Source organism: Dasypus novemcinctus, chromosome 12 (assembly GCF_030445035.2).
Source record: "Dasypus novemcinctus isolate mDasNov1 chromosome 12, mDasNov1.1.hap2, whole genome shotgun sequence".
NCBI classification, from domain to species: domain Eukaryota; kingdom Metazoa; phylum Chordata; class Mammalia; order Cingulata; family Dasypodidae; genus Dasypus; species Dasypus novemcinctus.
The window spans coordinates 60,563,952-60,587,463 of record NC_080684.1 but is presented as its reverse complement, the minus strand read 5'-3'; the positions used below and the strand labels follow the sequence as shown (position 1 = coordinate 60,587,463).

The following is a 23,512-nucleotide window of genomic DNA, read 5'->3' as shown; positions in this document are numbered from 1 at the left end:
ACAAGAAAAAAAGAAGGAATATAGATCAGAGTGCAATGGAGAGTGGAGATACGCAGGTTGTGTACTAAAAGGGTCTTCAAGTTAAGCATGATTGAGAAGGTGACATATGAGCAGTTGGTAAGAAATTTAGTCAAGGTCCTATCTGGTAAAAAGTATTATAGGAAGAAAAATTAACTGGCCTAAGTTCCCTACTGTGTGCGCATGCCTGAGTTGAGATCATTGAGGGATTTTGAGCATAGGAAGAACATATGGTAGGTATGTTCAAAAGGCTTTCTATGTTCTTACCCATTTAACCTCTAAATCAATTGGTACCAGGTGTTATTCCATTTTAACAGTGGCGGAAACTGAAGTACAGAGAGGTTAGGTAAACTGCCTAGGTCACATAATTAGGAAGTGGTGGAATAGGTATCCTAGTACAGGCAGTCCAATTCCAGAGGAGAGCTCTTAACAAACCAGAAGTCTAGGTGCCATTTTAACAGAACACACACACACACGCACACACACACGTACACTCACACAATGTTGGAAAGGAAGCTGAGAGGCCTGAAGAGGTTCTCTTGACATTCTATTTCTCTTGGTCTCTGTTTTATTTTTGCTCAAGTATACTTTTTCTCTAGTATATTGCTAATCTTTAGATCAATTTTTAAAAATAAAATTGCTCAAATTTATTGAGGTCATCAATAGTTATTTTCGAAAGAGGGGAGCTAATTTAAAAATTACTAATGTATAAAATATAGAATCATATATAGTGATGGCAATTTATTTTAAATAAACAAACAGAATAAAACAAACACCCTTCATGGACTGAAGCAATGTGTCAAAGAAATGTTTATTAATATACAGAGAAAAGTATAAGTACATTTTCTGGCTAAATATATAGGATAAAATAACAAGTGGTCATTTAAGCTATGTACTTGAGAACTTTGGAATCAATAAGAAGGTATCACAAATCATGATACCTTCTAATAAATAAAGAAAAAGTGTCACTGGGATTTTTTTCTCTGCATTAATTATCTTTGCTCTAATATGTAAAGACTATATTCCTTTCTAATGTATAAAATCAAAATGGGCTTCTTAGAAATACTTAAATATATTAATTGTTGCATGTAACTTCATATAAATTCTAATTCATAGATTAAGTCAAAACAAAATCTATACAAATGTGAATAAGTATTGATGTCTGAAATAGTTATATTTTTAAAACATCATAAATTCTATTAAAATATAGTAATAATAAAAATTATCATTATCAAAACTAACACAATTCTGACATATTTCTGTATACTACTTAACTTTGAGATCCTCTATATCAAGGCTCTGTCGCCTCAATCCCAGGATCCCTTAGCAGAGAGTACCATATTCAGTATAGGGAGTAGACCACAAACAGTTAATTTCTCAATCCAAAAAGTAATTAAATCCAATTAATCAGAAGAAAATTTATCTAAGTATACCTCAGTCTTAAAGATATTGGTGAAATGAATATTTTTCATAACTTTTCAATGAAAAAATAAGATGCCATGCCTAAAAATGGTGTAAATTTACTGTGCATATTAAATATAGCTTTATATTTAAAACTGCCCAACAGTGTCATAACAGTCATATATAGCCAGCCAGAATAACAGGGAAAGAAATAACACTCCCTCCCCCTCCCAAAAGGGTCATCGCAGCTGAGAAATTCTGGGCAAGGAATTCCCCATGACAGATACAGAAATAGAGTGAGGTAAAGCAGAAATAAGTGATAGTCCATACCGCTTCCAGAGTCAACATGCTTTGTACAAAATCATTTTACTTCCCTTATTTTTTCAGCTATTATTCTTGCTTCTTGTCCATTCAAATAGCTTACACCAAGCTCTAGAAAAATATTATTTCTGGCAGGTCTCAAAATCTGGATTTCTTTTTACTAACCACCCACAGAAAAAACTGATGTTTCCCTTTTCTCTCATCTTCTATTCTTAAGGAAATCCAAGGAATTTACCCTGTAGAGAACATTTTTTCACTTTGACTCTTACATAATTTCACTTGACATCACAAAACTCAAAATGAGCTCAAAGAGCTGAAGCATATTTGCATTATTGAATAATATAAAATATCCCCACTACTCTACAGCCTTATAGTATACTGTAAATTTTCTGTAAAACCATGGTTTAAAAAAATTATTTAATAATTCACTAATGGATAAAATCTGCCCATGTGAATAGAGTTTACATGGCTATATAAGAAAGAAGTGTTATACAATACTAAACAAAAAACAGGATTCACATGTGGGATGGTTGAAAGAGATAAAAGAGAGGGATTTTCTGAAGAGTCATACAGTAAATGGGGGTGGGGAAGTTTGTGCAAGTATTTTTCTATTTTCATTTTAAGTTTTTGAGTCAATTCTAATTACCAAAAACAAACTAAAAGTATACTGAGTATTTTAGGTTTAAGTCCTGACTTCTAAGATGGAAAAAGTCAAATATTTACATATGTTCAGTATATGTATATGTATATATCAAAAGATGATGAAGGATATTTTCATCTTGGAGTTCCTCTCTCCTTAAGAAAAACAATCACAGCTATTTATATGCAAGAGTTCTAACTATTGGCTACCCAGGTATCAAATAGTTACCAGTGCAGTAGACTCCATAACATTCATCAAATTTGTTCTGTGATGGTCTTTATCATGTATTGACATGGCTAGGCTATAGTCCCAAGTTATTTAACCAAGTGCTAATCTAGGTGTCATTATGAAGGTATTTTTTAGATGTGATTAAATTTTATAAATAAGCTTCTCTTAAATAAGAGAAGTTATCCTAGATAAGCTAGGACATTTAAATCAGATTTATTTAAATTAGAACATTTAAAACAAATTCCACCAGTTAAAAGGCTTTAGAAGCAGAACTGAGAGAAGAAATTCTCCTAAGTATAGCAGTTTAGGCTCATGCTAAGAGCCCAGCCTACCTTTCCTGATCACCTGCCCTTCAGATTTCGGACTTGCATGGCCAGCCCCTATGGTCACGTAGACTCTTTGTAATAAATCCTTTTGTAGAATCTGCCACTGATTCTATTTCTCTGGTTTAATCCTGACTGATAGAAATCCAAACAGGAAAAATGCAATAATGGAGAGGGAGGGAAGAACCCTACCCCAAGCTGTGTCTACATGTACCAATTGACTCAAGTCAGACAAACACAGATAGGCATGTGTGTATTAATGCACACAGCCACACACATAACCTCACACCAGAAACAATATACTCCCAAACACTCAACCCCCTTTGTTTAACAGACCTGAACTTTTTGACAGACTTAAGTAGTTTAATCAATAGCAAGCATCAACAAAACATGATTCAAGAGCACACTCTAAATACTGAAGTAATTTGTAGAAGGAAGTAGCCATGTCACATTACTTACACAAAGACATTTCACACACATTGAAACAGAACAACAATCCTTTCAAAAACAAAATTTTCACCTGAAAGAAGACAGACATTGCTTGCCCAACTAAAAAGAAAAGTAGTTCTAACTTATAAAACATTAGTCAAATAATCCCAACACACTAATACAACCACAAAAATGCAGTTTTTCAAGGCCACACACAATAACTGGTTTGCAACAAGTTGAATCTAGCCAAAAGAATCTTTACAATGTCCACTGCCTCCTTCCTTACCTGGACTGCATATCTTGCTGGGGTTTGGCCTGACTGGCTTCCGCCTGAGGGGAAGTATGAGTGACTCGCTGCTGAAGCTCCACCAAGGACTGGTAATACTGCTGCTGATGGTGCTGTTGCTGCTTGTAGCGAGACAAACTGAAAAACAGCCCTAGAATGGCTTTTAAGTTTCCATTTCTTATTTCTGCATAAAATGGAAAATATAAACACAGCACAATGTAAATTGAATTTTTTTTTTTTTAACAAATGAAATTCTAGATGCAATCCTCTTAGATGGAATCTATGAGGATAAAATATAACTCAAGTGTCCCAGTTGCGGAGTCAAGCCAAGTCTGAATTTCTGAAACATGCTAGCATTTCCAAATAGCCTGGAATTTCAGGGGAAGAATGAGGGGATGGAGGATGGGGAGAATAAAGCTCATTCAAGAGAGATGCCCTGAGCTATATTTTTTCCCCCTAGCATTAGCTTCCTCTTAGAAATAAGTGGACTCTCTGCCTTGTGCCACTCTCTTGATTTAGCTCTCTCCTTCCCTCACAAATATGCACAGATGCTACCAACATAGCAGTAGATATGGAATGGAGCAAAAAGCCACTTAAATGTTGGTTGTCCTGCATTTATAAATATTGGCTGTGTGGGTGGACCTTATAATACCAACTGGATTTATACCAGTCAACATTCCTTCTAAATCACTTACCAACCAATTAAGAAATTATAGATAGATACAAATACAGATATAGATATATATTCCAAAAGCACACCACAGTAGGTTTTGTGATTTAATCCTGATTCTTCTATTTTAAATCCATGCTACTACTAATAGATAATAATGATCAGCTCACACAACTTTAGATAATGTAATTGGAAAAAATTTATGTAGAAATCCTCCTTCGGGGCCTCCTATTTAAGTTATTCTAATAGTGAATAAAAACTTAAATGCATGAAGTAGGCTACATGTGGCTAGCTTTTGCTCTTGTCCGAAAATTTATTAGGAAAAGAAAAAGAAATGGAATCTGAAATAAGGCTATACAATATGTAATCATATTTTAAATAAATCTTACTGTTGGCATAAAATATATCACGCTGTGAGGTCAAGGTTATGTCTCCATTTGGAGTTTTGGAACATTAATAAGATACTTGGATTGTTTGCTCTCTGATTGTTTATCATATTACTCAGACTATGCAGTGGATTACTCATATAAAATAAGTCTCTGAGTTCAATTTTTTCAAGACCTTCCTCACAGTTTCTATACAGTAGAAGAGTTGGCTTTGTCAAACTGAGAAAATTATTTTCTCCTGTTGAGGCGATTGGTTGTTTTTAAAGAATGTTTATTAAACATATATAATAAAGCAATAAAATTTTTAAAAAATGATTTAGAAAATCATTTTTGAGCATTCATATATTTTAAAAGATAAATAAAAAGCAAGTAGGCTTATTTTAGTTATGGATGTCATGAGAGAAGGAAGAGACATAAAACAAATAAATGAAAGCATTTCTAACCTGCCTTTACCACTTAGAAAGCAAAATATCATCCTGGGGAAATATATTCAAATTTTATTCTACATAAGAGAACCATAACTTGGGTGTGAATTTAAGCTTTTTGGTAGTTAAATGTGTAACTCAATTATACATCCCAGTATAAAAAGATAAAAGATAAAAGAAATGTGAAATTTAAAATAAAAGCATTTAAATATAAAAGAAAAATTTGTGAAAATTATGTATTTCTACTAAGTGACCATTATATTTCAGAAACCACATAATTTCTCATTTTCCAATGACAGCAACATTTTAAAGACTTAGAATTTTCTAATATTTCTAATATTTGTAGGAAAAAAGGCTTCTTAAACAAATTTACTGTAGTAGAAATAGTTTGCTGACTTAAAATTATCAGAGTGTTTAACAGTATTTTGTAGGAATTACTTTTGACATACAGTTAACATTCAAATTAAAGATGATTCTTTTTGATCCAGGTCCCAAATGACTTGCAATTTCATTATTTGGAGCAACTGGCTTTGTTAATAGTATTTGAAAATTTTAGAAAGCTGCCCTAAAAGGAATATTAAAATTCAAATTTCCCACTTACTAGGAGTAGTGTATCATTAATAATCCACATTAGCAAAACAGCATCTTATTATACTTTCATGAATATGATATTTAAAATTTGGAATGATAAATGAATAGATAAGGGAAAGGAAAAGAATGATAGGTGAATAGAATGACAGATGATTGAGGGAAGGAGAGAAAAACAGAAACATCAATTTTCTTCATTATGACAAAGCTTGTCTCATGTATGGCAGGTTTTGCAAACTTTTGCCAACTTCCTATGAAGATGAAAGAAAAGCTGAGAAAAAAACAAATGACAGTAATTCAGTCCTTTTCCACTTTGCTGTATTTCTCTTTTAAGGAGGACTTTTCAAACCTTTAATAATTTTATAGCCTTTATATAAAACAATTATAAATCTGTAAGTAATAATTATTTAAGAACTCATGATGACTTAAATTTGTCAAATATTTTGACTATCATCGATCTGATTATATTATAGAAATGTTATTAAATAACATTAAATATTATTAAATTATGTTTGAACATTAGTTACACTTTTTAATCTGTATGTATGTCCATCTATCATCTAGCTTTTATCTATCCGTTCTCTCATCTACTTGAGACTGTAACAATACTGTACCTTAGTAATAGCATGAAGATATTTTGCTAATCCTCACTTTCCATATACTGAATCATAGAAAGAACTCAAGAAAAATAAGGAAAAAATAAGTCGCTAATATGTTTACTAATAAGTATTATGTTTATATTTCTATTATTTTAGAAACTTTACTGATTCCCTTTACTGTGTTAAAGAGTTATACATCTAACCCTACATTGCTTACATTAGGAAAAATCTTTAAAATTTGACCTATTTGTGACAATTGTGCTGTTTCTTACCTTCAGCAGATAGACCTTGGACATTTACTCCTCTGGCTGCTAGAAAACTAAGGCAAACATCAACATTTTCAATCTGTAACATGAAAAGCAGTGAAAAGGTAATTTAGAGGATTATTTTAAAATAAAGAAACAAGCTAGAATGAAACTAGAAAGAAACATGAAGAAATAAAGAATGAATACTTTACATTCATTACATAGTAGAGATCTTTACCAGAGTTTAACTAGAATTATTTTGACTAATTGTGGAATGAATATAAAGCTTTCATTGTCCTGTTTGGTACTTACAAACAATTCATAAAGGCCTAATCAAGAATGGCATTCTGGCAATCAGCAACCCACCTACTTAACATAAAACAGGATTTTGTGTTTTACAAATAAGTTCCAGTGAAAGCGTCCATACAGGACGAGACTTGCATGTATGCTTTACAATGTTAGGATGTACATAGAGACTCAATAAGTAATATTTGACAAATAAGACAAAGATAGATGCAATGGAGTATGTGGTAACATGGCATCAAAGAAATGTAACATATTTTTTACCCTAAACCATAGAAAATGTTTATTTTTAAATTTTATGCATTTTACCGTATGGTAAATAATTCTCTGATTAAATATAGGCATTACCATTGCTATTTAAAAGCACGGATACCCATGGATTTTGAATAGTTGGTTTCAAAATATTAACTGGTTTGTTAATACATGGGATAAGAGGCAAAATTTAAAAAAAACAATTGACTGAGTCATATTAATTCACAGATTTTATCTCAATATTGCTTGTGGTGTTATACAGCTAATTTTTACAGCAAAGACTAGAAAATTCCAGTTCTTTCTTAGTCATCTCCCTGTTTTATTTTGTTTTTGTTATTCTATAAATCTTGAAATTCTAAAGTAAATAAGAGATTTAAAGTTAATAACTTGGCCTGGTTTTGTTTTCCATCTTATTAAATTCTCATCAAAGCTATACATCAGGACACACAAAGTTCTACCAATGTCCTTTCTAACTTGGCTTCATAGTTAGCTAAAAAACGCCTCATAAAGAAAAAAAAAGAAAAAATAGATTCTAGAATATGTGCTTATAAAATGCACAAAGTTTACATTCCTTTTTAAATGTAATTTTGTGCAAAAATTAAAGTAATAATATCCAATGAAATGTTCTTTTCTTTAAAATAACCACAAGCAAGTTCAAACATCTTTGGGGGAAAAAAAGATTTTTATATTCATCCATTTCAAAGTCATTCTTATTAGAATTATTTCAAAAACAGAATATAGCTAAAGATGCTGAATACTATATGACCTAATGAAGCGTGTTGCTCTATCCATCAGCAAAGGCTACAGTGCTCAAATGCATATCCGATTCTTTCCTTTCTTCACATTTCACTCTACTCCTAGACATAAGACTTGATACAAAGAAAGGATGGATGGAAGGGAGGGAGAGAAGGAAAATAGAAGAAAGGGAGGAAAAAATGGAAGGTAGGAACAAAGGAAGAGAAAAATAAACATACTCTTGTTTCATTGCAAGGGCTGCTTCTTCAAAATATTCATTTTTAATTTTACAAGGCTCTTGGCAAAATTCTCTGTGTCTGGCCTTTGTGAAAACCAGTTATTTTTCTGCTGTATTAGTTGTGAAAATAAACTTGCAAAACCATACTCCTCATTTAAATGATTAAAATATTTTGAGAGACTGTTATTTGTGATGAGAGGCTGATATACTTAGAAAGTTTTCATGTATGTAGTTTATCTTTGCTAAAACTATTGCTAAAATAAACAAGAGATTTTTTCAATAGTTTCAACAGAATTGGTAAGTACTCTTATTTCGTAATTGGTACACCTCAAAGCAAGAGTAGAATATAAACTTAAATCTTAGGGATTTGAAATAAATAATCCTAATTTCCTTAAAGCTGTCTTTGGGGCAAATTAGATATTGTACCGTATCTGTGCTTGGGGAATGGCAGTAGAATTTTCAAAGGGATAAACTCCACAGTACTCTTTTAAATTTATCTTTTCTGGTATATTTAGAAATAAATAAAAGAAGAAGCAAACAATTAATGTGGTCTAGTATTAAGAAAGGGAATTGGCCTTGAATCTCAAAAATGTCATAAAATTTTATGTAAAACATGAATATGGGTGATATTGCATATATAAGACTTTTTACAAAATATAAATACAAAAATACTAGAGAGAAGGAAAAAGAATAGCAGCTAATTATGGCAGAGGAAGCTTAGAGAGGTTGAGAGGTGATAAATTTTGTTTGGTTTTTGTTTTTTATTATTGGAATAATGAAATGCTCTAAGAATGAAGTGATGAAGGCACAAATGTGTGATTATACTGAAAATCATTGATTGTACACTTTGAATAGATTCTTGCTTTATTAATATTTATCAATAAAATTGATTTGTTAAAAAATATTGTCATAACAGTATTGATTCTTTTAGTTTCATATAAATTATATGCCTTTTATAGAAAGAAGAGGATTTCTGATACAAACATATACAACTCACTGCAAAATATTAGCAGACAGTGGTGTCTACATTTAAGTTACTTTTATTATACATGAATAGTTTGGTTTACTGGAAGACCTGGAAAAGATTAACAAATAGAATTTGCACTTAAGTTTGTAAGGAAGCTTTTTTAGACTATCATTTAACCAGCATATAAAATAAATTTATAACTAGACAGTGTATTACAGCCACAACTCTCTCAACATATGTCATAAATTGGAAAAGAAAAATAAAAAGGCCTAATAGAGGAAAGAAAAAAAGTGATAGAAAATACATTCTTTATTTCTTTCTATTTATTTATTAGGAGCATCAATCTTTTGTAATAATCTCTCATAGTCTTTCAGTATGAACACCAACAATTTGAGGTAGTTAATATAGTTCCCCATTACTTACTATATTTGTTAAGTAATATCAACAGAATAAGTACCTGCATATACAATTTTCAAATGTCTATTAAATGCCAATGTATTTAAGTTTGTTTATACAACACTATCCCCTTGTTCATTTGTCAAAATAAAATTTCTAATGGTGTAACAGCATAATAAAAATAACTTAAGAAAATAATGTCTTTTCCCTGCTTCATTCCAAAGTCCTTCCATAAATTCAATCATTATTATTAGTACTATGCGACACTTTTTCTTTTTTGTCCAGCAAAAAAGTTATAGTTAAAAGAGTAATAAATTGGCACTGAAATAATTTGAGAGCACTTTTCAACATTATAATAATATACTATGTTAAATGATCATTTTTTTTATTTCAACAAATTTTAGAGATTAGTTTCTCATCATTCCTGTTTTTTTTTTAAATGGATATATTTATTTGTTTATTCAAGTATAATTTAGATGTTATTACAATAAGGGTTTTGGAGACTTAAGTTGCAGGAACAGAGCAACTTATGTAGACTCAGCAACCCAGTACTATATTTGATATTTGATAGTTGCTTAATGCATATGAGGAAGAATGGAAAGGAAAGGACTTGGTCACCTTGTATTTATGGAAATTATTTTTTTTAAAAAAGAAATGAGATCACTGAATCCAGAGACTGCATATTACATTTTCTTTGGGATCTTTTAAAAATATACTAACCCCCTGGGCCTGACAGCAGACAATACCAGTCAGCAACTCGTGGGTTGGAAAGCAACATCAACGTTTTAAAATTTTAACTCCTTGTCTCAGTCCAACCTCCTCTTTATGGATGAGGCAACTAAGCTCCAGAGAAGGTTTAACTTAAAGCTGAGCAAAAGAAGTCATGCCTAATTTACATAAAATTCAAGAAGCCAGAATAGTGGTGCCCTTCAAAGGAGTCTAATTTGGAAAGCGGCACAAGAGAAAAAGGTGTACTGGAAAGGCCCTTTGTTCTGATCTGACTGGTGATTACACAGATACATATATATATAAAAATCTTTCAACTCTATACTTAGGATTATGCACTATATACACTTTCTAAGTATTTTCAATTTCTACTACAGTACTTTATGCACTCTTCTATGAATGTTTTACTTCAATTAAAAAAGCGTACGATGATTGTTCTGTTGCTTTGTGAGAATAGATTGATACACGCTTTGTTAGGTGGTTGTTCCAAATAAAGTGAAAGCTGATGGTTTTCTGACCAGGCTAGTGGCAGTGAAGAAGGGGTTAGAGTCTGGGTATAATTTGAAGGTATCTAGTGGGTGGATACGGTATAGGAGAGGAAAAGAGGAGTCAAGGATGACTCCAAGGTTTTTGGCCTCAGCAACAAGAAGGATAAAGTCTCTGTCATCCTAAATTGGAAAATGAAGTGGATGGAAACAGGAAGTTTATTCTTGGACATGCTGACTCGTCTCTTAAATATCCAAATGAAGATATTGAGTAGGCAGTTGGACAGTTGGGCACAGAAATCTGAACTTCAGTTGAGAGGACTGCAATGGAGATCTAAATTTGAGAATCATCCTCATATAGATGGTATTTAAAGCCATGAAGAAATGGATTAATTTACCAGGGGAGTGTAGACATGAAAGAGAAGAGAAACAAACACTGAGCCATAGGAGATTATTATTAGAAAGAAGAGGAGGAAGCAATAGAAGAGACAGAGCAAAAGGAGGAAAATCAGAAGATAATATGTAAATCACTTAGTACAATAGTCTGCCCACAGTAAGAACTCATCAAACAGTAGCTATGATTGTGATAAGTCTTTAATATTAATAGAGGGTGACTAATTTATAAAGTGGCATCACAGCCTCTTTTGCTTTTGGCAATACATCAACTTTCCTGAAAGCCGTCTCTATTGCATTAGACCTATTTTCCACTTCTTTAATCCACTGGCTCCTAAACTTTTCTATAGGTTAGAATTGCCTAGGCTTTTAAGAATATAGATGCCCACCTCACACCCTTATCAATTAGGTCAGAAGGTCTGCAGATAGGAGCCACTTACCAGGAATTTTTTAAAAATCTCCTGGTGATTCCAATGTGTAGCAAAGTTTGGAATCAAGGGTTTCATTATGCTCTTTCAAAGAAACTAACTGCATATAGTTTCAATTTATCTCCATTTGCTTGGAGAATTTTACTCTTCAGACTGTAGCAATATATTGTCTTTTGATTATTTGGGTCAAGTTGCTATATAGTTCAGTAATTTTATATTTTATTCCTGGAATAGTATATGAATGCAAATGCACACATATACACACACTTAAACATACATAAATATATATATATACACACACACATATGAGAATACAATAATGCAAACAAATTCATTCTGAGCTCTGAGCACCACATTCTCACTTCGGTTCAGGTAACATTCACATCTGTGGCTGATGGAAGTTACTTCCAAGACTTTCACGTGCATATTATAATGTCATGCGTAATAACTTGGGTCCTTTCTTCAATTTGTGTTTTACATTTTCTTGGTATGAGGCCCCTATTTGTCTGTGTTTCATGTTAATTTAAGCACAGCTGGATAACTATAAAAGTATGATTACAAAATGACAATAAAGCAAAACGTTTCTAACTTCTAGATACAGTCTAGAACCTTGAAGCTTTTGGAGTTTATCCAAATAAAGTTATCACAGTGACTGAAACAAAAAACACAGTTTTGTTAGACTAAAGCTGAAAATGGACTTTTGTGTATTTTCTTTATTAAAGAAACTAAACAAGTTCAATAGAAGCTGGTTCATATTTTTAGAACTGAGTTTCTATTTGTATAATTAATACTGGTATCTTGACATATCACTATGTAAAGCTGTCATGTTCCATAAAGTAAAAACATTCATTTATTCTTTCATTGAACATGTACTCAATTTACTCTGTGCCTGAACTGTGTTCAGTGCTGCAGATATAAATTTCAAGACTTGGTCACTATTCTCATATTGTCTAAAGACGCATTGACTTATTTCTGATATTTTTAATACTCCCGTGAAAAATAGCAGCTCATTTTTCAAAACAGAAATTTGTCCATTTATTTAGTTGTATATTTATTCTTATTTACTTGTTAAATATGAATATATCTAATTGATAAATCACAAATTGGGTTTCAAATAAGGAAAGGAAAGACTTTCATTATCTGTATTTATAAGAATTTAAGACATTCATCACAATATCTGTGCCTTCAATTACAAAAAAATCTTGGGGCCAATATTCTTGACAAATCAAATGCAGGGTTTGTATTGGGACTACTTGTATTTATTCATTTCAATGTTAATAAAGTGTTCAAAAAGAAATGTAGGGTTTCTTCAGCAGAACTCTTTATGCTGTATGTTATATGCTAACCCAGGTTTTTAGCATTTTTATTACAAAACTGTTATAACTTGTTTTGAGATATGTAACTGTAGGCATCTTTTACAATATTAACAAAATCATACACTACCTATTCATAGGTTTCTTTCAGTTTTATTTATGAATTTTGAATGGAAATTACATTTAGGTACTAAATATCTGGATATGATTAATATCAACATCATAGTTGTGATTAAGTTTAAAGCTATGGCACAAACACTTAACACTAAGTAATTCATTCAGTAACTATTGACTGTTTATTATGGGCAAAATGCTCTGCTAGAAGTTGAAGGGATGTAAAAATGAATTACAAGGTCTTTGCCTTTGTGAGTTTGTAAAATAACTGAGGAAACAGAAAAGATACATAAATTGCCCTAACCCAAACCATAATATGATAAATTTCAAATGAGAATTATAAACAATGTTGTCTGACAGCAAATAAAATTCAGTTATCAATTTTCACTACAGACATGGGGAAAACATCACAGAAGTGTTATTTAGACTCAAAGGCTAAGTCAGATTTTGATAAGTTTAGACAAGCATTGGAAGGAGGAGTGGGACATGTCACCTAGAGATACTATAAGCAAATTTCTTCACAAGGATGTTTAAGAATAGATTACACCAGCCTTACTTCCTGCAATCAAGCTCATGGAGCTTGCCTTGATTGGCAGGGTTTGAAGACTCTGTGCCCTTGGTTTTTAAACTGCCACAATATAAAAAGTAAAAAAATTGTATACCAGGTGGCAGACATACACCTTCAATGACTTCTTTTTCACTACAGAAGAAATGCAACCTTGTTAGGACATGTCTGAGGCACTAGATACAACTGCTATGAATCAGACATAGAGAATGTCAAGAAGAATATAAACCAGTCTTTCTATTTCTAGATGGTGAATTCTGATTGGCTACTTTTGTGACTGGTGCTACTTTTGATTGTACTTCCTAATTTTATGCTAAACTTGTATTACCAGTGTCATTATATAAATTAACTGAGCAACTAAATGTGATTTCAACCAAAAAAAAGGTAAGATGGTTCAGCAAACTTTCATCCTATCGTATAATTCATAACATTAAACAAATTTTAAACAAAGATTTTTAAACAGAAATAAATTTGTATGAAAAATTAAAGTAAAATGCAATAGTATTTTGCTTTGGTTAAAATTTTTATGATGTTTTCTTTCTTTCATTCATTTAACAAATATTAGTTCATTGAGACATTTCCCATTCATTAAAAAATATAGTTTTAAAGAAGATAGTGAGATAAGTCCAACATAAATCCTATGGATGTTATGATCATAGAAGTACATAGAGGAACTATTAAAGATCAGAGGCTAAGAAAGTAGGAAAGGAGAAAGCTATTAGTAGCTAAGACTTATTTATGTAGCATAGTTTTAAAGATTTTTTCTGAAATTGACATTTTACAATGAGAAAATTCTTCTCAGAATATTGAATTAACTTGCCAAAGGACACACACAGTGAGTAAAGGTCAAAACCTGAGACCCTGTCTTTAAACCTCACATTTTGTTGCTAGTCTCTACAAACGTAGGAAGGGTTAGCTAAGTAAGGGGATGTAGCATGAGGTGAACCCAAGAAAGGAGCATTATGAGAACCAGCCATGGTTGAGAGACAGCTCTCAACTACATGGGGATGTTCAAATGTTCACTAGATCTTTCTCTATAACTTTCTTGTTTACCAATGAAAAAATCAGCTACTCCAAAGGCTGGTTGCCTTCAAGTTGGTTTGAAGAATCTGTGTATGAGGAGAGATAAGGCAAAAGGACCTCCTGGAGCAAGATTCTTGAAACAGCAGGAAGTGGGGCTGTGGAGATAAATAGGAGCTAGATAAGGACTAATTCCATATCATGCTAAGGTTCTGGGCTTGATCATAAATCTAAGGGAGCTAAGGACATGCTTTAAGCAAATGAATGAAATTATCATTGTTGCATTTAGAATATAAATTTTATGATGACACAGTACATACACACATTTATTGACAGATCCTAATAAAAACAGCACATACCAATTTTCACCCATACGATCTGTAATGATCTCTGATTATTTTGCCTGTTGTAACCCACTAACTTCATAAAACTCTAAGGATACAAGCTGTGGTTTGAAAATCCCTGTACTACATGTCAACAATGGAAGCAAGAATACTAGTTTGAAAGGTACTTCTCAATTTTCTTCTCCTTCAAACAACAACCTAGCACTCAAAGGAAGTTTATAAAGAATTTTAAGCAAGCATAATATTTACATGCAAACCATTTTTCAACTTTACAATAAACTTTAGAAGTTTATTGGTTTATCCCAATAAACTTTAGAAGTTGATATGGTTTATCCCACACGACAGATGCTCAGAGAGATAACATAATTTTTACCAATTTAGACAAAACTAATAAATAACAGAGGCAGAATTCAAACACAAGCCTGCCAGTTTCCAATGAACTTCTTTCCACCATCCTAAGCTCCCTACCACTATAATTCTGACTAAGTCATTTCCACCCTCTCCCTCAAGCTCTCCAGCCTATGGGCAGGTAGAAAGGACAGCATCTGTTACAAAATAGGTGCTCACTAAGTATTAGGTTGCATGAAATGATGAAATTCCGTAATATGAAGATAAAGACAGAAATAATGGGCAAACTCCACTTAATTTACACATATTCAAAGTTCACAAGATTTAAATACTTCCAAATTATTTCTCAAATGTCCAATGAATTCTTTATACCCAGGAAATTAACATCTTAATGACTGATAAGGCCAAAAGCCAAGGAATCCCAGAAGCTACAAGAAGGTGGAAGAGGCAAGGAATGAATCGTCCCCTAGAGCCTCCAGGGGCATATGGCCTGCCAACACCTTGATTTTTCCCCAGCGATACAGATTTGAGACATGGAGTCCACAACTGTGAGAAAATAATTTCTGTTGTTTTAAGCCACCAAGCTTGTGGTAATTTTTTGTAGCAGCCACAGGAAACTAATACTATTTTGATACCTGGAAGTATGGTACTGCTTAACAAGTATCTAAAAATGTAGATGTAACTTTAGAATTGATAGGGAGGGTTAGAGACTAGAAGTTTGAGAAGCATAATAGAATAAGCTTAGACTGCCTTGAACAGACTGTTGGAAGAAATATGGATGTTAAAGACTCTGCCTGTGAAGGCCCAGGAGGAAGTGAGGAACGTGGTAGAGAAAGCCTGCTTAGAGAATACAATTATCATCATAATTAGATTGTTGGTAGAAATAAGAACTTTAAAGGTGCTTCTAGTGGGAAGTGGATGTGGCTCAAATGATTGAGCTCCTGCCTATCACATAGGAGGCCCCAGGTTCTGTTCCTAGTGCCTCCAGGGGAAGATGAGCAAGACAGCTAGCTGGCACAACAGGCAGGCACAGCAAGCAAGTTGACACAAGATGACCCAATAAGGAGACAAAAAGAAGAAAGACAATGAGAGACATGACACAACAAAGCAGGGAGCTGAGGTGGCACAAGTAATTGAGCACCTCTCTCCTACATGGGAGGTCCCAGGTTTGGTTCCCAGTGCCTCCTAAAGAGAAGACGAGCAGACACAGAAAGCACACAGCAAACAGACACAGAGAGCAGACAATGAGTGAAAACAATGAGGGGGGAGGGAAAAAATAAACAAAATAAATCATTTAAAAAAAAGGTGCTTCTAGTGAAGGCTCAGAAGGAAATGAGGAACATGTTATTGGAAACTGGAGGAAAGGAGATCCTTTTATATAATGGTAGAAAACAGCTGAATTTGTCATAAAGTTGTGTGGAATGCAGAATTTGTGAGTGATAAACTTCAATATTTAATTCCTAAAGGTGTGATCTGATTCCTTCTTGCTGCTTATAATAAAATATGAGCAGAAAGAGATAAATTGAGAGAAAAGCTGTGAAGCAAAAAAGGAAACAAGACTTGATGATTTAGGCAATTCTCAATCTATCCAGATGGGGAGAAAATACTAAAATTAGGAGATTCACTGTGGAAAAAAGTGTGCCCTGGAGAAAGGGTTAAAGGTGTAGCCAGACAATCTTTTGTTAATGCTGAGGAGATGAGGCTTGTGACTAACAGATCCCCTCAACCATCTCAGCTGAAGCCAGGAATAGAAAGGGGCTATCGAGGAAGGATCTGTAGAAGATCCTCTTATCTTATGGCATGACTCCCATGACACGCATGGAAGGTTCTTAAGATTTTTTTTATAATGTTATACCAGTAGAAACTGCCAGCTTAGATTAAAAAGGACAGAGATGGTATGAAATGAAGAAAGGCTGTCAGACTCCCAATATGCTATAGGCAGGAAACAGGCTGATAAAACTACTCAGCTGCGAACATGAACCATCCTTCAAGAAAAAAAAAAAAGACTCATTCCAAGTTCAGGGTCTTGATCCCACAGGACAGAGGAGTATTCTCAGGTCTTGAAATAAAATGGAATATACCCTACTGATACTGAAACTGCTTGGGAACAGGGACTCCTTCCTTCCTTCTATTTTCTTCATTTTGGAATAGGCATGTCTATAAAAATTGACTGTTGGAAGCAGATAAACTAGAGTTTTCTAGTTTCACAGGTCCACAGATGAAGAACCCCAGGCAGGATGGCCCATACTCAGAGGCTCACCCAGACCTGATTTAGGAGATCTAGATAACGAAAGTTCAGATTTCTAAGCTGATGAGTTTTAGATGCGATTGTAGATTTTGTCTTGATGCTGTACTGTAATGGCTTAAGACTTTTAGTAATGTTAAGACCGGGTAAATGTATTTTGCGTGTGGAACAGACAGATCTTTGGAGGTTAGAGGTCTGACTGTTCTAGGCAGAGTAACCCCCACCCGTGCCAAAAATGAAAAAAAAGAGATATCCCCTTCCTAATCATTGGAACCAGTGAATGTTCTCTTATATGGCAAAAAAGTGTCTTTGTGGATATTATTAAATTAAGGGTTTTGAGATGGAAAGATTATCCTGGATTATCCTGATGAGCTCTAAATGCAATTACATATATCACTATAAGAGAGGAAAGAGGGAGATTTTAGAGAAGGCAGAAGAGAAGAAGGAGATGTATCCATGGAAGCAAATACTGGAGTGATGTGATCATGAGCCAAGGAATGTCAGCAGCCACCAGAAGCTGGAAAAGGTAAAGAACTGATTTTCCTCTAGAACATTTGGAGGGAGTTTGGTCTTTGAATGCCTTGATTCCAGCCTCATTATACTGATTTGAGATTTCTGGTCTCCAGTGCTGTAAGAGAATAACATTCCTTTGTTTTAAGTCACCAAGTTTATGATAATATGTTCTACCAACCACAGGAAATTAATTCAATGATCTACTCAGTAAGGCAGGTGACAGCTTTAGCAAACATAAGTCTTGTGAGCATACAGATATGCTGGCCATGGATTCTGGGGTTTTGAAAGGCACACTTTAATTACAATGTCATTACAATGCTAAGGCTTGCATGTTTCATTCTCTAGCTCTTAAGTTTGCCTGTGTTGAGGGTAGGAAGTGGGGTAGGGGGTCGTATTTTTTTTGTTCTTGGGCTCATTTTTTTATTTGGTTCTATATCTTGTACCATTTGGTGATAAAATACAAGGAATGCGTTTATTTATTAAGCACTACATTATAGTAATTAAAGGTTTTCCAAGTCAAATAAATCTGGGTTTGCATCTTGGTGTTTCAATGTATATATTGTGAGAACTTGACAAATTTTTTACCTTCCCCAAACCTCAGCTTCCTCATTTGTAAAATGGGTGTGAAAATAGTACGAACAACAATATATTCTGTGAAGATTAATAATGATTATTAATAATGAAGATTAATAATGTGAAGCATTAATAATAATGCTTTGCTCCATGCTTGGCACAAATTAATCCTCATGATGATGATGATGGTTAGCATAACAAAATACCATATGTAATAGATTCATTTATTTACATGTGAATATATATATAGAGAGAGAGATACAGTTATATAGAATTCAGGAGGATTTAATCAGATATAAATACTTTTTGTCCAAAATTCTACTTGTTCACTTTAACTGACTTGGTAATTAAAAAATAATGAATACTATTGAATATTTTTGTCAATTATAGTTGACATTAAATTCTCATTGCGAACTAAAGTATTAAAAATTGTAAAAAATTGCATCAGTATTCACTGACCTAAGGATGTACTCTTTTGGTTTTCTATAAATTTGTGCTTTTTGGTATGTTCCAGGAAAAACAAAACAAAACAATCTTACTGCTTTTTTATGAAGTTATAAAGTTGCTCTGAATCTAAATAATATTTATATATATAGGGCTCAAGTTACATATAACAAGTAACTACCAGCTCAAGGTGTCATTTCAGCATAAAATCTATACATAATTATCTCATCTGCTCTTATACTTTTCCAGTCTCACCAGAATTTATATTCCTGCCATATATGGAAGAAGCAAATAATAAAAAAGAAGAATGTTTATTTATATTGCATGGGGGTCATCTGAACCAAAACATGAAAAATAATTACAATAATAATAAAGTGTTAAAATTCAAATCTCTTGAACTCCAGGCCTTATTTTGTTGAACTTATTTCTTAATATGTTTAAAAACAATCAGGCCAAGATTTTGGGGTCAGGTAGACTTGAGTACAAGTCCTATTCTTCCATTTGCTAAATGAGGGGATAAAAGTAGCCCCATTGAGCCCAGTTCTTTGCATATTAGCTGTGGTGACTAAATGAAAAATGTAAGCAAAGCACCAGAGATATAGTTGGCATTCAATAAATAAATGAAATCAGTATGTGGTGATGATAATGCTGAACTTTCAGGTCCATCTCTAAAATTATATATTTTTATGTAAAGATTTTACAATATTTCTTATGTTCGAAACATGGCTAATAAAAATCGGGAGGATGGAGGACAAAATGATTTTTCAAAGTTTAACTAGGCGTCCCATTATTTTTGTCTCTGTCTTTCCACACAAATCAGTTTAACTGAATTCACTATCACAACCTTTTAAATATAATTTCATGAAGGAATTAGCTTGAACATACGTGAATTTCAAAAAAATTATCCAAGGTTACACTTTTTAAATGGTTGGACTGAGGTCAAGCGAACATGATTCCTCCTACCTTCACTTCTTCTTCTTCTCTTAAAGAGAAATTTTAAAATAAAATTATTTATCAAGTGCATCACAGTTCATATTTAAAGTCTCTCAACTTTGGTATTTTGTTTTCTAATCTAGGATTTAAAATTTTTTTCTACTATTCAATATTTTACCACTGATTATTATAAGTAATTTTTTTCTGCTAAGTTTGATGGGTAGGGGAAATTTGGGAAAGATAGAGCAATAAGTTCTTAAACAATGCTAGATTACGAGAAGTAAAAATACTCTAAAATTATGAAAGGATGTTTTCTAATGTTAAGTTTGATTGTACTGTGTGTTTACTGATAATGGCTTATCAGTGGGAAATAATTTTTAGCTTTTTAAGTATTTAAAAAATCAAGTTTAAGAGCATACTAAATGGTTAAAAAAGTACTCAGTATTCAGATACATAGAAGAAATATTTACTGTATTTGCCTATGGTAATAGGTACATTTACAAAGCTTACTAATTGCTCTTAAAATTAATCCTTATATCTTCTCTCCAGAAAGAAAATGAAAACATATTCAAGAAAGTTGGAATCCAAACCAAAACAAATTATTTTATTCTAATTAGGTTGCTCATACTAATGACACAAAACCAATTTAAATATTATAAAAATCATAAGAAAATTTAATATATTTACTCTATAATATAAAGTTAATATAACAAATGATTCTGTTATTTTTAGCATTTATTTAATTTCTGAATGGCAGGTCAGTTATTTCCTATAAAAAATAGTTCTCATGTTGCTGTTCTTCTTTGTAATTTAATACATTTTAGGAGGTATCTTCTTCATGGTACTATGAAAGTGATTTTTAAAACCTGTAAAGATTGAAAACCCAAATAGAATTCTAAGATACAATTCTGAAGAGAAATCATGGTTTTTGGTGCTTTGCTAAATCAGTCTAGCAAATCAGAGTTGCAAAGGATTTTAGAGTCCATCGCTCCAATTCCCTCATTGCAGCAATGAGCTGAGGTCCTCATCAGTGACTACTTCCGTCCTCACGCACCCTCAGGGTTAAATAGAATTAGACTTCCTACGATCACTGTCCTTTCAAGATACCATACTTCCTCTGAATGCCTCCATGTTATATCAGTTATTTAATTTGAACTTTAAATTAGCACCATAGAGAACAACTTCTATACACAAAGCCAATTTGAAAAAAAAAAACTGTCACAGTGATATTCTCATAACTTAAATGTAAGTTTCTGAGTATTAGTAGTTTATGCTTATTTCCAAAGTTTGAGCCTATATGAAAATAATGAATCACTAAGGAAACCACAAAGTAGAAACTTCTGCTTAATGTTTCTTTGGAGAACAGACCTATATTTGTATTAAAACATTTGTCTTCATTAAGCTATCTTTTTGTAGCCATTCCAGAAGATGAACAGTTTCAAAAATGGCAGAGGTATCATGTGAATGGACTAATTTAGCAATATTCCACCCCTCTGAGTCACAGTGCTAGGCTCCTGCAGTATGCCATTCGTAAGATTTCATTAAACCTTTAAGAGCATTCCAATATTTTATCCCTTCCCTATTTGGGTAAGAACTTCTTATCTTACCAAAAAAGATTCTTTAAAAGAACAGCAATTACAAGCATTGGCTGAAAGAATTAAAACTTTAAAGGACAGAATAATGATAACAGCTTGAGGCAATTTCAATATGAAGAATCATTTCACTGTCCAATGAACTATAGAAATAGAATAAAGATGACTCTGAAATCCATAACGGTATTTATTCTGGAAGCCACGACCCTTTGGGATATAGAATAAGAAGAAAGAGAAGACTGAAACCTAATTTTCCATCTTCTAGGAATAAAAAAATTCATGAGTGTCATGACCATTTCAAAAATCCTTACACCAGCAAATTTTAAGCAACATATAAGTGATATGATAGAAAATAAATTGAAGGATGTGGCTGAAAAATAACCGAGCTTCTAGGGTGAAGTAAAGGGAGAGGACAGGAAAGAGAAAGGACAAGCTGTGAACCACAATGCCAGATCCTCAACTATGCCAGATAAGCTAATTCTGGGTTTACAACTACTTCACATAAGCAAATTTCCTAATCCAATATATGTGTTTATGAAGAGCCTTTGATATAATGGTCTGTTAAAATAAAGGAAAAATTGTCTTCTAAGCAACTCTTCTCCTACATATCTTACATTTTCGTCTAAGAACGTTGCACTTGTGCCTCTACATTTCAAATAAATGTTGGACATTTTTTCCTGCTATTTTTAATCTGCTGAGCATTCTGGACATTCTAGGTATTTATAGTTTACCAGCTTATTTCCTCATTTAAACTCACCAAAGTTGTGGCATGCAGCATATATTTTGAATCCTGACAACACCCACCTAGAAACTACTCAACAGGTGTCATCCATATCAGTAACTTCATCTTTAGATGAGGATAAATATAGTGTTTAGTAAGCTCTCACAAACTAAATTCTGTTTTTCTAGATGAGTTTATTTCAAATGAAACAGAACCATGAGTTTAAAACTTAGAATACTTAGAATACTTATGAATCGAAATCTCTCACTAATAGTGCTAGTAACTGGTAAAAGACAAGTTCATAATTGTATTAATTTTCATAAATATTTGGAGCCTCATTTTCTTAGCTTCTCTTCTCTACCTATATTGCTTCTTCCGTATTTGCTTATTTATCCTCCTTGAAAAAACTCCCGTCATACTCCCAATATTCCTCATTGCTCATATCCAACTGGAGATCAAGATTTACTATTTCTATAGTTCCTGGAAAGCATCCAGAACAATCTTTTAAATATTTATATCAGATCATGCCCAGTCCTGCTGCCAAAGACTCCTCAATCAACTTAGAATTACATACAAATCCTTACCTGGGCCCTACATGATCATGCTTCTGTCTTCCACTCCAAATACTTTTTTACTGTGTTCAAACCAGTTCAATTTTTTCTGGAATATACAAATCTGACCCCTTTCTCAGTCGCTTTGGTTTTGCTTATACTTATCTGCTGTTGTTATTTATTTAAATACAACTCCATTCTTCAGGTGTAGTTCATTAAGCGTCCCAATACCTGGAACCTTAAGTGCTCAGTAACTATGGGTTAAGTATTAATTATTAATTACCTGGCTGTTATGGGAATTTATCAATATATTGCACTATCAAAAGATAATTTGTATTCTTAAAACCTTAAAACGATTCCTTAAGGTCACCAAATTTGAAATTTAAATAAAGGCAATTTTGAGTAGAAACAGCAGCAGACTTAGTTATACTTTACATTTCATTAACACAAATGGCAAACTAAGACCACAAAAGACCAGATAAACAAACAAACAAAAAAAGTGGCCAAAGTCGTTCTGTGAGCAAGGATAGCATTCACTATTACTAAAGCAGCACCTTTTGATTGTTATGCAATGATGAAACAGGCTACATCCTGTTTGGAGCAAATATGTGAAATTCATAAGCCTACTCATGCTACCATAATTTTCTCTCCCCTAGTTTTGTGTCTTGGTTAAAGTCTGGAATTTTTATTCATTAATCACATAGTGCAAATGCCAGTTCTCAAGAACAAAGGCAAAATGATCAACCAAAAACAT

The 23,512-nt window shown here is 32.8% G+C and overlaps 1 protein-coding gene across 6 annotated transcripts in view; it reads right to left on the bottom strand.

The window, feature by feature from the left end:
- NAV3 (neuron navigator 3) overlaps positions 1–23,512 on the bottom strand; it is an 894,692-nt gene that overhangs the window by 216,507 nt on the left and 654,673 nt on the right. For all 6 annotated transcript variants that reach the window (XM_071218968.1, XM_071218967.1, XM_058308465.2 and 3 more), the window contains 2 exons: positions 6,587–6,659; positions 3,647–3,830 (listed from right to left, as the gene is read on the bottom strand). In XM_071218968.1, the coding sequence (XP_071075069.1) occupies positions 3,647–3,830; positions 6,587–6,659 (257 nt within the window). The remainder of the gene's footprint in view (positions 1–3,646; positions 3,831–6,586; positions 6,660–23,512) is intronic.